The following is an 18,719-nucleotide window of genomic DNA, read 5'->3' on the forward strand; positions in this document are numbered from 1 at the left end:
ACTGACTGATCTTAGATAAACGCACAGCTCAAACTACTGAACGGATCGGGCTGAAATTTGGCATGCAGGCTATTATGACGTAGGCATCCGCTAAGCAAGGATTTTTGAAAATTCAACCCCTAAGGGAGTGAAATAGGGGTTTGAAATTTGTGTAGTCTATGCGGACGAAGTCGCGAGCATAAGCTTTATTTAAATTAGGACAAGGCTTATTACTAAATGGATAAAAGTCAGATAAATATTGATGAAGACAAAAACGTTATTATTTGTAATAATCTTATCAGTGAAGACAAAAACCTGTTTAATTTGTAATAATTTTTTTGCGATAAGTAAGTAATCTAGTTCTTTGTTAGTAAAAAACGGTCAGGTGCGAGTTGGACTCGCACACGGTAGGTTCCGTACCATACAATGGTACGGAACCCTTCGTGTGTGGGTCCAACTAGACTGACCAAGAGATAATAACATGTATTTTAATTTATTTTTCATTTTCATGGCCGTCATTTTAAAATTCTAAATTTTATGATTTTTTGTTATAGCGGTAATAGAAATACACACTCTGAAAATTTCAACTCTCTATCTATTACGGTTAATGAGATACAGTCGCAGACAGACAGAAGGCTGGAACAGCGGAGGCTTAATACCTTTCGCGTACGGAACCCTAAAAACCGAAACAAATTACCTTAACAGCCTCTACTTAATTAGTCTAAGCGTTTCAATTAACTTTTTATCATCTCCTTTAGATAGTAGAATTGATTTGCATTTTTTTACAATTTTGTGAACTTGAATGGCACTTAACAACTCTTATTTTTCAAGATTTTTAACTGTAAAATATCGTTATTTCGCAATCTACACAAAACCAGAGTGAACTAGAGCTCTGGGTTTGATCCAAAATCGACTATTATCTCCTATTCATGATCATGATCATGATCAACCCATCACCGGCTGACTGCAGAGCACGGGTCTCCTCTCAGTGTGAGAAGGGTTTGGCCATAATCTACCACGCTGGCCAAGTGCTTATTGGTAGACTTCACACACCTTTGAGAATATTGTGGAGAACTTTCAAGCAATGCAGGTTTCCTCGCGATGTTTTCCTTCACTGTTTAATTACTTAAAACGCACATAACTCCGAAAAGTTAGAGGTGCGTGCCCGGGATCGAAACCTATGACCTCCGATTAGAAGGCGGACGTCCTAACCACTAGACTATCACAGCTTCCACTAGGCTATCACAGCAGCTTTATCTCCTTTTATTATTTTTATGGTCGGTGGTTATATGTACCTAAGCGTATTTTTTTTTTAAATTTTAGTTCCAATGCTATCTACACTTATTTAAATTATTCTACAATCTATGTTTAGTCTAGTACAGTAATATTATTGTTAAGATAACCCTATCCCGGCTAATAATAGGTAACTGTATAACCAAGCGCTTGTGACGTCAGCTCCAAAGATCCGGGACAATTAATTTAAAAGACAATCCCTGTTCTTTCAGCCGCACGCCAGCGTTCTCCATTAATATGTGAGTCTTATGGAGAGGGGAAGTTCACGTGAAACTTTGATAAATTACACATGGCTGCTTCTGAGTGTACCACGCTCTTTGGGCAGTTTAAAACTCAAACTCAAACTCAAATTATTTACTCAGAAAATTTACGCTTATACTGATGGTCAAAATTTTAATTTACTCTGGGGCCATGGAGTCTTAGTGCTAAAAAAAATTTACGAGACATTTCACCGCGATTAATAACCTCATCTGGTGATCGAAGGGCTGGCTCATTTTTTGCGCAACGGATCAGCCTGGCTGTTCAGCGCAGAACTGCAGCCAGTATTCTTGGCACCATTCCACGCGGGCATGATTTGTATAGTAATTAGATAAGGCTAGCTTTAAGTTTTATTGTAATATTTGTAAGATGATATAGTGTAGATGATAAAACTGAAGCTACGAGGGTTCCAAACGCGCCCAGGTCTGAGAAGAGCTCACAACAAACTCAGCCGGGTATTCTTTTTATTATCACCACTTTACAAAATCACTTAAACTTATTAGAACTAACACAAAGCTGTTAATCAACTCATTACCAAGCTTTCTTATAATTCAAATAATCCTTTACATTGTAATAGGATTTTTCAATAAGTTTACGTTTTATGAAAACTTTGAACTTGTTGAGAGACATCTCCAATATGTCTTCTGGAAGCTTATTATAAGAACGTATAGAATTACGAACAAATGAATTGCTAACTTTACTTAGCCCAGAGGCGGGCATTACAAGGTTATTTTTATTTCTAGTATTTACATTATGACAGTCACTTTTTTATTTTATTTATGTTTTTATGTAGATACGTACAATCAATTTTCAAAAATATACTGAATATTGAACATTTCAAAAATATATGATATATTAAAAGAAACTGAAAATTATGTTTAGAATTATCTTATAGGTGCGGGTCTGCGAAAGCAACGATTTCCCGTGCGAGGTCGCCATTCCAGCTTTTTGGGACCCCAACGTCCTGTTCTTCGAATTTACGGCGTTGTACCAAGACACAACCGCTTGGCAGTAGGATCTTTGGAGGTACTTGTAGACTGATAACTCACCACGGTTGACTCCTGAGTCCTGAGTCAATTTGACTAAAAAAAAAAAAAAATTTACCAAAAATTTTTTTTAAGTGGCAATGGTTAGGGGACATAGTTCAAAAAATGTTATCCGATAGATGTTTGGGTCCCAAGGTGCTGGAATTGCGACCTCGCACCGGAAAGCGCCGCGTTGCTAGACCCCACTAGGTGGACGGAGACAATAAACGAGTCGTAGGGACCTGGATTCAGGTGGCGCAAGATCGTGGCGTGTGGAAGTCCCTACAAGAGACGTCTAGCAGTGGAAGTTTATCTATATGTCATATAACAGGAAAAGCTGACTGATGGACTGACTGACTGACTAACTGACTGATCTATCAACGCACAGCTCAAACTACTAGGCGGATCAGATATCTATTATGACGTAGACATCCGCTAAGAACGCATTTTTGTAAACTCAATCCCAAAATAGGGGTTTGAAATTTAGGTAGTCCACACGGACGAAGTCGTGGGACTAAGCTAGTCATCATCAACCGATAGACGTCCACTGCTGGGCATTGGTCTCTTGTAGGGACTTCCACGCGCCACGGTCTTGCGCCGCCTGAATCCAGCGGCTCCCTGCGACTCGTCTGATGTCGTCCGTCCACCTAGTGGCGGGTCTTCCAACGCCGCGTCTTCCGGTGCGAGGTCGCCATTCCAGCACCTTGGGACTCCAACGTCTATCGGTTGAACGAACTATGTGCCCTGCCCATTGCCACTTCAGCTTCGCAACCCGTTGAGCTATATAAGTTTTCTAGTTCTCCTACAGATCTCCTCATTTAGCTAAACTAAGCTATGAAACAACACTACAGTGTATACCAATGCGTCCAACAATTCATCGAAGCTTTGTCCTATTTTGATTTTGTCAGCCTCACAACAATATCCGGAAGTTAAACAAACTGGGGATAAATCCGCCTCATCCTCCGGGACGCGGGCAATGATCGGGGCTAACGACATCTCGCCGCGATGTCATTAATCAACTGCACACGGGGGGTAGCTACCCACCCGCGAGAACTGAGTATGTGACAACATTTACGAATACTGGGACCAAAACTTTGATTAAACTATCGCCGTCGTCAAGCTATTGACATCCACTGTCAAAAAACGTTTTGTAGGGACTTCCAGAAACCTTGGTTTTGCGCCGCCTGGATCCAACAGTTCTTTGCAACTCGTCTGATGTCGTACGTCTACCTAGTGGGGCGGGGTAATCCTGTTAACACGCTTCGGGTAAGGAACCCTAAAAAAAACCGGCCAAGTCATACTCGCGCACTGAGGGTTCCATACTACAATCGAATTTTAACGACATTTTGCACGATAAATCAAAAACTATTATGCCTAAAAATAAACAAAAATCTGTTTTAGAATGTACAAGTAAAGCCCTTTCATATGATACCCCACTTGCTATAGTAATCTTACTTTGAAAGTTGAAAATAGCAATATTTATGCATGAACACATTTTAATATTTCTTCTTGTGATGTAACCACAAATTCACGGTTTTCAGGTTTTTCCCCTCATTTTAGCTATAAGACCTACCTTCCTGCCAAATTTCATGATTCTAGGTCAACGGGAAGTACCCTGTAGGTTTCTTGACAGACCGACAGACAGATAACAAAGTGGGGTATATATATAAGGGTTCCGTTTTTCCTTTTGAGGTACGGAACCCTAAAAATTACTAACTTCTAGTTATGACTAGTTCCTTACATCAAAATCCACCTTAGTGTACCTGGATTTGGTGTTAACTCCACTAATCACTGACTAAATCATTTTGTATAGTATAGGTAATAACTAATAAATAATAAATTAATTGTACACAATTTCTAAACTAAAATGGCACGTCTAAATCTATTGATATCTCTTTCATAATGTTGCTTGCGGAAAAGCATAGCGCTAGATTTAGACCTGTTGATTTAGTTTAGTTAAGAGATTGTGTACAACAGAATCGGCCCCAATGTTGCCTTAATATAATGTTCCTTATTATACAAGCTACTGTACACTTTGCGGATACATTATTACGTGAAAAAACCACAAACTATCCAATGATTCATTTAACGCACCTAAAAGCAATACGCAACAAAAACGTTAAACGAATAATGTAAATTGGTAGCATAAAAAGTAACACTTGGGTCTGTTACAGTGTTTTACTTTAGCGCAGTAGTACGTTAGTACTATTATATTATCTTCTGTGGCAGTAGTAGAAAGACACATAAACGTTCTACTGTATTGATTCGCCAACGTAGTTTAGAGGAAAACGTTTTATGGATTTGGGAGTAACTTTGACAGATCCATCATCATGATTGCCATGCACTACTGATCATGAGTCTCCTCTCAGAATAAGAAAGGTGTAGGTAACAGTCTGCCACGCTGGCTCAGTACATGATTGACAGACTTCATACACCTTTGAGAACATTATGGAAAACTCTCAGGCATGCAGGTTTCCTCACTATGTTTTCCTCCACAACTTAAGCAAGTGATACTTACTTGAAACCAAAAACTTAGAGATGCGTGCCCGGGATCAAACCCCCGACCTCCCGAATAGGAGGCTGACGTCTTAACCACTACATCACGGCTCGTGGATGATTTTTTTGACACACCTAAAATTACCTAATAAGCAACAAAAAAACTCAACGAATAATGTAAATTGGTAGCACAAAAAGTAACACGTGGGTCTGTTACAGTGTTTTACTTTAGCGCAGTAGTATATAAAGATATCAAGATAAACGTTCTACTGTAATGATTCGCCAACGAAGTTTTGAGGGAAACGTTTTGCGGATTTGGAAGTAACTAATTATCTTTGACAGATTACAAGATGGAAAAATATCGTGTAACTAAGAGAAATTTCCCTAGTGCGCTCACCATTTAAAAAAAAACCGGTCAAGTTTTTTTATAATAATTTTTTAGATGGGTTGCCTGTAAGAGATCACTTTAGCGACAAGTTCGCCCTTTTTAAGTATATCCTGTATTCTTACTCTCTGCAATTTTGTTTACAATAAAGTTGTTAAATTAAATTAAAATTAGACAACTTCAAAAAGTCGCGTTCAGGGCTAAATGGGAAGATATTTTTATATTTTCATTTAATTAATGCATCATCATCATCATCATCATCATCATCATCATCATCAGCCTGTGGACGTCCACTGTTGGATATAGGCCTTCCCTAAAGAGCGCCACCACACCCGGTCCTCAGCCTTCCTCATCCAGCCACTTCCCGCCAGCCTCTTTATATCGTCGGTCCATCGTGCTGGAGGGCGTCCCACACTACGCTTGCTTAAACGCGGTCTCCACTCAAGGACTTTCCGGCTCCAACGGCCATCGCCGTATTGCATAGAATATCTAAAATGTTAGTCATAATAATTAAAAATAAGTAATTGCGCAATACATATAAGGCTGCACCGCTATGTCGATGAACGTTTCATGAATTCCATACAATTGCATTTGTCAACAAAATATGCAAATAACTTGTTTTAAATGATGCAAGTAGGTAAGTAGGTACTTATATCCACCATACCTTCTCACTTATCATAAAGTTATGGTGAATTTAATGAATATTCATGAAATTGTTTTTAATAAAAGTTTCACTAAGTAGGTACAACTCTTATTAATTAAGCGGTGATAGCCTAGTTGTTAAAGACTTCGGGGGTCCAGGGCTCCTGTAAATAAATAACTTTTATTTATTTATTTTTAATTAGTACCAAAAACATTTACAATAAAGAGAAAAAGAGTTAAAGTCGACAGGGAAGCACGTATATCTATGAGAGATCTCTTATCTCTACCAGTGACCTTTGGCAGTGCGAGAGATTATAGAGAGAGTAGAATAGGTACAAGAAGAAGATTCTTTTTTGATTGATGATTTGAGATGGTTTTTTCATGAAAAGAACACACCTAATAGATAACATACATACATATTCATAACAGAACACAAAATATACCTACTTAAAACGACGATTGTTCAATTGAAAAAAAGCAACTTAAACTCACGCAAAATCTACTTAAAATGCCATTTTTCAATTAAAAAAAAAGAAACAAGCTCGTCAAGTCACGACTTAAATTCACAAAATTGCGGCGACTTTTTTTCTCCAACTAAACAGTTAGTTGTTATGACACTATTTGTTAAATCGCTTGGCAAAAAATTAAATAGTTTCGGAATTAATAGAAATTGGCAGTGTACCTACTTACTTAAATAAATAGAAATAAAATGAAAAAGCACTGTTCGTTTCCACCAAACCACAAAAATTTTTGTCCAATAATGAATAGAGAGTCGTGAATAAATTTTGTCATTTTTTGAAGGTACGAAAAAAGAATCGATTTTAATTTAAAAGAAATGATGGAAAAATTTATCATGTTTTTTAATTGTAATTTGCTTTTGCTTTTTTTAGGGTTTCATGAAAATAATGATTACTTTTTACTTTTGATTCCGAAAAATCGAAGAGGAGGGAGTTTTCAAAAACATACTTAATTTCACGTGAACGAAGTTGCGGGCCATGATTTAGTCAGGAATAAATATAAGAAAAGCCATAAGATAATATCAGTTTCACCTAAGATGACATCATTCCTTACCATCATCATCATCATCATCGTCAATCGATAGACGTCCAATAGCTGGATATAGGTCTCTTTTAAAGACTTCCGTACTCTACATCAGACGAGTCGCAGGGAGCCGCTCGATTCAGGCAGCGCAAGACTGTGGCGTGTGGAAGTCCCAACAAGAGATCTATGTCCAGCTGTGGACGTCTATCGGTTGATGATTGCCCTGCCCATTGCCACATCAGCTTCGCAACCCGTTGAGCTATGTCGGTTACTCTAGTTCTCCTATAGAAACTAAGCTATGAAACAACACTATAGCGTATACCAATGCGTCCAACAATTCATCGAAGCTTTGTCCAACGTCTATCGGTTGTACGAACTATGTGCCCTGCCCATTGCCACTTCAGCTTCGCAACCCGTTACCGAGCTATGTCGGTTACTCTAGTTGTCCTACGGATCTCCTCATTTCTGACTCTGAGCTTTCTTATGAGGCCCATAGTTGCCCATTTCTTACCACGCAGCGCAAACTCCAGACATTCAGGCTGGGTTTGTCGAAAGAGCGTGCCCCATTCATCCAGCATGAATCGAGCCTGGTCATTCACCGCGCTAGTAGCTAAGTCAACAGATAACTAGATGATTGTCCACGTAGGTGAGACGTGCCGGTTTTTCTGACTCGACCGCAACCACAGCGCGCGGCTGCAATAGGAAGCAATGGAAAAAGATAAGAGGTAAGGCGCAATGAAAAAAGAAACTAATAGGTACCTAGGTCTGATACTGCGCCGGCTGTCTTAAATTACAAATTGGTAAGTGACAAATTGTTTGAATAAGTTGTTTCTTTTTTGTTACGTGACTTAAACTTTGAGCAGATACTTACGGGCAAAGTAAGTAAATCTTCGAACTACTCGATAGGTATGTGACACGCTTTTTAAAACTTCGTGGTTTTTTGCTGTCTAAATTGGAATTGTTAAACATTCTTTATGTTGGTAATTAAAAAAAAAAAGATAAAACCAAAGATTGAAAAGGGGTAGGTTAATGATCTTAGACTCTAGTCAACACCACGTAGAAGACTATCAGAGAATTAAAAACAAGTAGCTATCAACAAATAAGCGTATTTTTAATAAATAATAGGGTTTGAAATTTGTGTAGTTCGCGAGCATAAGCTAGTTAACTAATTAAACCTTCACTTTATACACTGGGTACACGAAGTATAAAGGAGAGAGCAAAGTAAGTAAAAGAATTACACAACAATATACTACAATCTAATTAATTACTATAATCTACTACAGTATCTAATTAATTTGTTATTCTGCGAGAAATTTATCTAAATTGAATAAAAACAAAGTTGACTTCAAGCAACTTACTAAGTTCTGATCTAGAACAGCCACGATATCGCGCGGTGCCAAACCGTAGAGAATCGTCGGCAGTCGTGCGTTACACTTATAAACCAAGTTGTTTGGCTTTTTTGTCATCAAGCCGGCCGGGCACGGGTGAGCCGGCGATGCATAACTTGGCGAGATGATTTCTTAAAATCTGACTTAGATTAGAATAATTTAACCGTTTAACGGTACCCAAGAATAGATGTCGGCATACAAATCGATTAATGAACAATTTTGCTGGAAGTGAGCCATAATTTTTTACTCGAATAAATACGGAAGTTTTTTTACCGTGGTACGTAGGTATATAGCTGAGTCGACATCATCATCATTATGATCAACCCATCGCCGGCTCACTACAGACCACGGGTCTCCTCTCAGAGTGAGAAGGGTTTTGGCCATAGTCTACCACGCTGGCCATGTGCGGATTGGTAGACTTCACACACCTTTGAGAACATTATGGAGAACTCTCAGGCATGCAGGTTTCCTCACGATGTTTTCCTTCGCCGTTAAAGCAATTGATATTTTAATTACTTAAAAACGCATATTACTCTGAAAAGTTAGAGGTGCGTGCCCGGGATCGAACCGACGACCTCCGATTGGAAGGCAGACGTCCTAACCACTAGGCTACCACAGCTTCAAGCATAGCTGAGTACTTACTCTGTATTGAATGCTTTTCCCAAGAAATAGAAATAAGTGGAATTTTTTTTTATTCAAATAAAGTTATAATATATCTAATTTAGATTAGAATAAGCGGGTATTTGATTATCAAAAATAAATTATTTCAATAAAACTTAAAGCTAGCCTTATCTAATTACTATATAAATCATGACCGCGTGGAATGGTGCCAAGAATACTGGCTGCATTTCCGCGCTGGACAGCCAGGCTGATCCGCTGCGCAAAAAATGAGCCAGCCCTTCTGTCACCAGTTGAGGCTATTAATCGCGGTGAAATGTCTCGTAAAAATTTTTTAGCACTAAGACTCCATGGCCCCAGGGTCTCCACGGCAAACGGCACAAAAATGTAACTCTCTATAAGAGAGGCATACTTGCGCCGCTTGCCGTTTTCAGCTGTTTCTGCTGCGGCTCCCGGTCTTGATGCTGTCTTCCTGATATGACACGGGGCCAATGTGTCAACGCAAGTTGCGTCCCACATTAGCGCCCGTCCCCGTTCCCAGGGAACCAGCGTCAATCCATCAGGTCTCTTGCCATCATCCCGACTAATCCCTGCCGGCTCAATGAGCGCAGGAATATTTATGGTGGCAAGAGCTCTTTTAATTGTATCGTTAAGAGAGCCATGCCTAAACAGCCTACCGGAGCTCCTTTGATTCTGAGTGATTATTAAATTGAGGGTCTTCCAAAATACGTAAAATCCAGGTCCTTTGTTAGTTTAAAGTGTAATAACCAATTTAAATTATCGATTTAACTAAAAAAGTACGCCATCATGATGTGACGTCACATTCCAGTAGGTACCTATTTTATAAAATACCGCATACTTTAGGGCCGGTTGTTTCAAACCATTGGTCTTCGTAAGATACGTTCGTTAAAATTTAACAGACGTAGACGAACTTTAACATCTGTTAATTTAAGTGCGTTGCTTCATTGTACAAAAAACTGTTCGTCATTGTTATTTTGGTTGCGAAACTAACCCTAAAAATTAAGTTACTTCTCCGTATCCTTTTTTTATTTCATTTTAAGTATATTAAATTATATGCATAGTTATTAATATTGCTACTTCGCATTTTAAACACTTTTTCTTTCTTACAAATTCTCTTTCATCTTCAAAAAAACTACCATCAAAAGCTTTGAATTAAATTGATTCCATTATAATTTGTAAATAAAACATTCCGTATGTAGGAAGTATGAAGTTACGAACTGATTTGACGATCACCAATGGCGCCAGCACTGGTTAACGTAAACGTAACTTTTTAACGAACGTTAGCGCTAATAGATGCTGAATCAACGCTTTTTCTTTACTTACGTTCGTTAGCGCCATATTTAAAGGTTACGTGTCCGTCAAAGTTTGTTGAAACAACCGGCCCTTAGTGCGCGTTTTGACGTTTGATAAAAAATTACTGATTTGACTAAGTAGTTGTCAAATACCGTATATTATTACATGAGCATGACAAGAAACCTACGGTAAACCTGAGGTACGGAACCCTAAAAAAGTACCTAGATTGGTAGGTAGTACCTAGTGTACCTTCTCGTAGAAGCGCAGTGGCACTTGACAGTACCGGTGTAATTAAATGACTCGCAGATAGCGGGTTGGGGTCCGTGCAAAAATGCTGATTGCAGCACTGAAGGATGTGTTCAAGATGTATTGCTTTAAAATAAATTTATATGCCAGACTTCAATGTTTCAACTATAAATACCTCATGCTCTTTACAATAATTATTTGAAAGACTCGCTTGGCTCAGCAATTCGAATTCCCGCCTGGTATAAACATAGGTAATCTATATAGGGATACAAAGAAAGATTTTTTTATCTAAAATAAAAGTAAAAGAAACATTAAATTAAAACTAAAATAAATTAAATTAAATCTAAAACCTCATCGAGACCACCGCAGCGAGGCATTGTATAGGTATATAGAAAAGCTGACTGATCTATCAACGAACAGCTCAAACTATTATCCTCAAAATTATGATTAAATAGACAAAAATCAGATAGTGAGGAAACCTGCATGCTCGAGAGTTTTCCATAATATTCTCAAAGGTGTGTGAAGTCTGCTTATCCACACTTCGCCAGCGCGGTGGACTGTGGCCAAACCCTTGTCATACTGAGAGGAGACTAGTGCTCAGTAGTGAACCAGCTGTGGGTTGATCATTATGATGCTGATATAAAATCTAGCAGAAAAAGTGTCGCTTAGACTTTATTTGTTTACTGCAGAACCAGAAAGAAAAGTACATAAATGCTTAATCATTGCATTGTAATTCTTACCACGTTTCATTTATTATCGGAACTCCATGAGCACTTAAAAATGAACACAGTAAAGGAAGAAATTAGAAGCTATAGTTGCATCTACTAAACAACAAATCGTCTGGCAGTTCAGTTGACAATGCCGCAGGCGATCCGTCGACTAAAGAGAAAGCATATACTGGATAATTAGCTGATACTCATGGAGTTTTCCCGATGGGGAAGTTGTCTCCAATCACGCCAACCTATCCTCCAACCAATCTGCTCATAGTCTAGCTCTAGTCATAGCACTGACGATTGCAAGGACGACCTTGACATGGAGCGGGAAAGGCGGGCATTGTCGGTTCGGTGCAACATGCTCGCGCGCAGATTTGCTAAATGCAGTAAGGAAGTCAAGGACACCCTCTTCAGGGCTTACTGTCAGTGTTTCTATACCTGTCAGCTATGGTACCGGTACAAGAGGGCGTCCTTCAGCACCATAAGGGTGCAATATAATGATGCATACCGCATCCTTATGAAGTTTCCCAGATACTGCAGCGCATCGAGCATGTTCGCCGAGGCGGGAATGCCCGATTTCTTTGCTGTTATTAGGGCGCGTATATCTTCCTTTTGGGAAAGATTGCGTAGCTCTGATAACAGCATCCTCCGAGTGGTGGGCCTGGACCTACGTAGTCCAATGGTAGCACATTGGATCTTGACACATCGAAATGCGAATAGAAAATAGCTCAGCACACCTTTAGTGTGCAATTTTGACTTAAATAATCTTATTTTATTTTACTTTATATACCTAATTAATTTGCTAAAAAATTACTTTTGGCTATTTATTTTATTTTAATTTAATTTCATCTAAACGTTATTTTATTATATTGTATAACTCTGGATTTTTATCTGAACATAAAGATTTATTATTATTATAGTCCATCGACTGATCGCATGATAAGGCACAACAACAAAAAATATGTTTCATTTATACATCAAACGGTACGGATCTAATAAAATATGAACTATCCTAACTTTGGTTTGTGTAATACACCCAGCAACTGCGTCGCTGTTCTTATTAGAAAAAAAATCGTATTAGAACTTGGCTTCGACACACTGTCCGTGTGTCTTGGTTTATTATCAAAGGACCTATGGGTCTATTAAATATCTGTCTTAACTTTTTCTATTACGTAAAACTGCAGTCAAGCGCTAACTTTTCATTGAACAAAAATAACTTTTTCTAAAGAAAGTATACTTTTTGGGTTTACAATTACTTTCTATTTGCTTTCCAGTCGTGACAAAAGTCATGAAAATAATATTGATGTCACAATAAGCGCCCGACGCGATCGTTCCAGAACTAATCACTTTGTTTTGTACTAAAATTGATTTACTAGTGATAAGGCAAAAAAAACCGGCCAAGTGCGGGTCCGGCTCGCGCAATGAGGGTTCCGTACTACAGTAGTATTTTTTCGACATTTTGCAGGATAATTCAAAAATTATGATCCATAAAAATAAATAAAAATCTGTTTTAGAATGCACATGTGAAGACCTTTCATATTATGATACCCCACTTGATATAGTTATCTTACTTAGAAAATTGAAAATACTAATTATTAGTTCGTGACCACAATTTTTTTTGTGATGTAACCACAAATTCATGCTTTTCAGATTTTCCCCCGAATGTCAGCTCTAAAATCTACCTAAATGCCAAATTTAATGATTCTAGGTCAACGGGAAGTACCCTGTAGGTTTCTTGACAGACCGACAGACAGACAGACAGGCAACAAAGTGATCCTATAGGGGTTCCGTTTTTCCTTTTGAGGTACTGAACCCTAAAAAGCTATGATAGCCTAGTTATTAAGATGTCAGCCTTCTATTCGGGAGGTCGGAGGTTCGATCCCGGACACGCACTTCTAACTTAACGGAGTTATGTGCGTTTTAAGCCACTAAAATATCACTTGGATATTAGTGTATTAATTGTGCAATGTAGAGTCCCCATATATTATTATTTAAATGCAAAAGTGTGTTTGTTTGTTGGTTTGTTTGTTTATTAGTTTGTCCTTCAATCACGTCGCAACGGAGCAACGAATCGACGTGATTTTTTAGACTACTTTTATTCCAAAAAATCCAAGAGTTCCCACGGGATTTTTAAAGATCTAATCCCTCCTTATTTCATAATTGCGAAAGTATGTTTATTTGTTGGTTTATTGGTGTTTTGGTTTGTCCTTCAATCAAGTCGGAAAGGAGCAACGCAACGGATCGATGTGATTTTTTATACGGTGAAATACCACGAAAGTGACATAGGCTAAGTACTTTTTATCCCGGAAAATCAAAGAGTTCCCACGGGATTCTCAAAAACCTAAACCTACAAAGTCGAGGGCATCAGCTAGTAGGTACTTCATAATTTGTAATATTTTCATATGGATTAGGTAGTTTTTTCTTTGTGTATCATGGACTTCCGCAAAGTAACGTCTGCTTCTATACAACACCCTCCCTCCACCCTCTTTTTTCTACAACCGCACCGCGCGCCACCGTAAGGAATTTCACCCTCACCATCTGGGTGTCTGGTGCACTTCGACCGTCCGCTGCGCCAGATCCTTCTTTCCACGCACGTGCAAACTGTGGAACCAACTCCCATCGGCGGTGTTCCCACTAGATTATAACATGGGGTTATTCAAGGGGCGACCAACAAATTCCTAAAAGGCCGGCAACGCATCGGCGGTTCCTCTGGTGCTGCAAATGTTCATGGGCGGCGGTAATCACTTAACATCAGTACCCGTAATACATGATTTTACGTCTCACCAAACGAAACCAAATTCGAGAGTCGAAATACTTCCGCGTTACAGTAAAATGGACCTAAACAGCCTTGAATTGAAGTCAAATATTCAATGCCACTGATTTTAATTCGCAATGTTTCCGCTTGGAGCGCTGGCTGTAGAAGTGTAGATAAACTTGAGCTTTAAAACAAGGCATTTAAGATCCAGTTTACTGTAACGCGGAAGTATTTCGACTCTCGAATTTGGTTTGGTTTGGTGAGACGTAAAATCTTGTACTACGGGTACAGGTGACCCGCCTGCTCGTTTGCTCGCTATATCAATTAAAAAGAAAAAAGAAAAAACATACCTATTATTATAAAAATACCGATCCAGAAAAATACTAGACTTCCTACTCCTCAGTGACGCAATGTTAATGTAGAACATCTCTACGACGTCCTATGCTCCTATCACGTGGATATTTAAGATGCCTTTAGCTTATATCCGTAGGGTGTGCAAAAACAGTAACCTGTAGCAACTAGCAATGTAAATGAATGCTACTTTTAAATTATTTTCATATGTGAATTATTTTTTCAAAGCGATTTCACAGGCGATTGTTCACGGAAAGTGATTTTTCTCTTTTCACACTTCTAATAATTAGATTTTAATTATTAAAAATCAAACGAACTTACCTTGCGATGTTTGATATATCTAAATATTTTATAACTCTAAATGTGTGATTAGGACAGCACAATGATGTATTTCTGTTGCCACTATAAAAACAATTAACTCCCATACAACAAACGTGATTTTTTTGCTCGTTTTTATAGATAACTAGCTTATGCTCGCGACTTCGTCCGCGTGGACTACAAAATTTCAAACCCCTATTTCACCCCCTTAGGAGTTGAATTTTCAAATATCCTTTCTTAGCGGATGCCTACGTCATAATAGCTATCTGCATGCCAAATTTCAGCCCGACCCGTCCAGTAGTTTGAGCTGTGCGTTGATAGATCAGTCAGTCAGTCAGTCAGTCAGTCAGTCAGTCAGTCAGTCACCTTTTCCTTTTATATATATAGAAGAAGAAGACTAGCTGATGCCCGCCCGCGACTTCATACGCGTGGATTTAGGTTTTGAAAAATCCGATGGAAATTTTAAATTTTCCAGGATAACAGGTAGATATCACTCTCCAGGTCTTTAACTATACCCATGCAAAAAATCACGTCAATAGGTTGCTGCGTTGCAACGTGATTGAAGGACAAACCAACAAACTAACAAACAAACACACTTTGATATTTATAATAATAGTACTGATGGTATACAGCCCTTCGTGTGCGAGTCCAACTCGCACTTGGCTGGTATTTTTAAGTCTTTGAGGGCAGATGCCTCTTGGCAGAGCATTCGCCACCTCTCCCTGCTGGCCGACAATGCACTCGTGCAAGGGACCGGACACAGCAGACTTAATAAGCAAGTGTTACATAATATGAACTTTTCATTATATGATTTTTCACATGATTTTTCACATGCTACATATAAAATGGTCCATCTCTAGTAACCTGGGTTCATCATACACACTCGATTAGGATGAGAAATGTTCAAGCTAGTCCATTCTGAGATACTGTTACAAAGTATAGGTACCAATAATTAGATCTTTCATTATCTAGTGCTAAATATGGTGTTATTGTTACTAGATAGATTCTTTCGACTCTGCTTTCTTATATTTTGGTACATAATGCTAGTTATCCTGAATAGTTAACTGAACTAAACTAACTTAACTGTGTTATTTTAACGACCTCCCTAACGCAGTAGTGAGCGCTCTGTGGTCTAAGGCTGAAATCTATAGAGCGCACTTTGACTTTGCTCAGACTTAAGATTGAGTTAAAATGAGACAGATTTATGTGAGAGATAGCTCTGTCTCGTTTTAACTCTGTCTTAAGTCTAAGCTAAGTCAGAGTGCGCTCACCCTATGTGGGAGGCCCCAGGTTAACCGAAAGCCCAAAATAATACTACTGTTCATGTAAGATGAAAAATTTCATCCCCTATTTAACCACCTCAGGGGCTAAAAATCCTACAACGTGTACCTATTTGTTCATTTTTAGCCCAAATTATGGCAATTATTTTCATAGGAATAACTTGAAAATGATATAATTTCATACAAACATTTACCCCCCTTATTTAATCCCCCTAGGGTTGGAAATTCCAAAAATACTATCTTAGTGAGTGCCTACGTCATAAAAAATCTATAGTCAAAATTTCAAGTTTCTAACCCCGTGGGTTGACAGCCAGTCAGCCAGGATAAGTTTTTTGTATGTACCTACCTATGGATAATTAGTATTTTTTTATTTTTTTAGAAGAATATTAGCTGTGTTCATTATGACTGACACTCCCCTTTCCCCTCCAACAAAGCGAAAAGCTTGTGCTAAGAATAGGTACGACAATAGTGCAACGGGTGGGCTTTGAACCGGCAATCTTTCGGAATTCAGCCCACATCCTTAACCGTTGACCTATTGAGGCTTTAATTACAGTACAGTATTATTGATACATCGTAGCCAGTGACTACTAGTGTGAACAAAGGCTTACAGAACGGTGTCAATAAACACCGTTGCACCAGTCTGAACCGAGCCTTACAAAGCAAGCAAGCAATGTAGTGAATGTACTCAAAAACTCGATGCTTTTTTGCACAGTGTGGTGCTTTGCCAGTTTTTCCAGGAATAAAAATTCTGGTCTGTGAGAGAAAAAGGTACGAGCAAAAACTTATACGTAATACGTCATACGTGTTGATTTCTTGTAGTGTATTTAGATTTTTTAGTGTTTGTACGCACTACAATGCGTACAAACACTATGACGACGCGACGGTTAATGAACCGCAGGCGGTTTTTATTACATGTAGAAAAATGTATTTCGTCATTCATTCTCAACAAATCAACGTTTGGGCCCTTGTAATAATATGTGTATACCTATCTATACCTACTCAAACCAAATAAAATTTAATATGAGATACTATCTCATATAAGCAACCCTTCGTATCTCATAATGAGACCTTTTAGCCGAGACATCATTTCTAAAATTTCTGATATTATCTTTTATAATAAAAAAAGTATCATACTTAGTACAAAACGGTCTTTAAAGATAAACCTCATTAAATAGCCTATCGAATATTGCAATTTTCATAGTCATTAGTGCAATTATATTTGTTTTATGGCCAAAAATAAAAATGGTATCTCATAATCGGCATCCTTACCCAACTCTTAAAAGTTTAGAATACGAGTATTGCCATCATTCTGGTGCCGTCGGGAATAATCTACAGTCTACACAATAGGTATTCTGTGATTCAAAGAAATATACTAATAACACATAGGCAAGCACTGATTTTTTAATTAATGGTTTAAATAATCTCAGTTCACCTGACACATCTATACGATTTAGAAATCGTTACTATAGGCTTCAAATGTGCCTATAGTAACGATTTCTAATTAAATAAAGAGACCACTTTATCTTTCCTTTACATTTTTTAACTTAATACTATAATAACTTATGGAAATAAAGTTTACCTAGGTAAAATTCCCTCACCTTTATCGGCGGCGCATAGTCCACCGCCATCATGCAGTCACTATTGACCCCAGCCTCAGTCTTTATCATGGGGGGCCCGTGGTACAGTTGCCCCATCTGGTGATGGTGCATGCCCCCCTCCCCGCGGCTGTACCAAGTGGTGTACATCCCGCAGCTCTGCTCGCAACAGTCGTTCATAAATACCGCATGACGTCACTTGCACTGTGAAACACTTTTCTAATTAACTATCACTTTTACATTTATTTCACTTGTCGGTTAATTTTGGGTGTAACATTTTTTTGCGTCCGTTATAGTTATTCGCGTTTGGAACGTTCATCATCGTGTCATTTTTGTCACTTCACTTTTGTAATAATAATGTTTCACTTTTACATTTATTAATCATTTATTTATTTAGAATTAATTAGTCTTGTATTTTAAGTTTATAGAATTTTTGATGTAGATATTATTTGAAAATGATTTAGAAAAATTATTCAAAACTAAACGTGAGAAAAATATTAATTATATTATTGCGTCTAGATATTATTCTCATTAAACACTAAGTGATTTATTACACTGAACCCGTTTAACAAATAACTTGATTTTGAATCAATAATTTATAGAAAACGATTATTGCACTAAGTACATTTAAATAGGTATAAATAAATTTTAAATGTAAATCTGTTAACGCGATGCATTATTTTGTCCGAGTGTCCGATGGGCGGCATCTGAAACAAACAAAACTTTTATTATCTAATCATAATGATCAATACATCGCCGATACAGTCAGTGGCGTGCACAGGGTACAAAGCCAGGGTAGGCATTTGTTAAGTTGGTACTTATTTATTGGCAGGTCATAATGAAGAATAAGCACTGAGCTAGTTCTACTAGGGTAAGCAGTGATTTTATGCCTCTATGACCTGCACGCCACTGCCGATACTATTGAACCACGATAAAAACTGAATCTATTGTGCGGCACGGGCGAAAAAGGCAGGGCTAGTTAATGTGCGACAACTAGCAAATTCATGCAGCGCGTATGATTG

At 38.2% G+C, this 18,719-nt stretch overlaps 1 protein-coding gene across 1 annotated transcript in view; it reads right to left on the reverse strand.

Annotated features, from left to right (window-relative positions):
- rn (rotund) overlaps window positions 1-17,943 on the reverse strand; it is a 220,276-nt gene extending 202,333 nt beyond the window's left edge. The window contains exon 1 of the mRNA XM_069506550.1: window positions 17,701-17,943. Coding sequence (XP_069362651.1) covers window positions 17,701-17,877 — 177 coding nt within the window. The 5' untranslated portion in view covers window positions 17,878-17,943. The remainder of the gene's footprint in view (window positions 1-17,700) is intronic.
- Window positions 17,944-18,719: the final 776 nt, after the last annotated feature.

This window comes from Maniola hyperantus, chromosome 23 (genome assembly GCF_902806685.2).
Source record: "Maniola hyperantus chromosome 23, iAphHyp1.2, whole genome shotgun sequence".
In the NCBI taxonomy this organism is placed as follows: domain Eukaryota; kingdom Metazoa; phylum Arthropoda; class Insecta; order Lepidoptera; family Nymphalidae; genus Maniola; species Maniola hyperantus.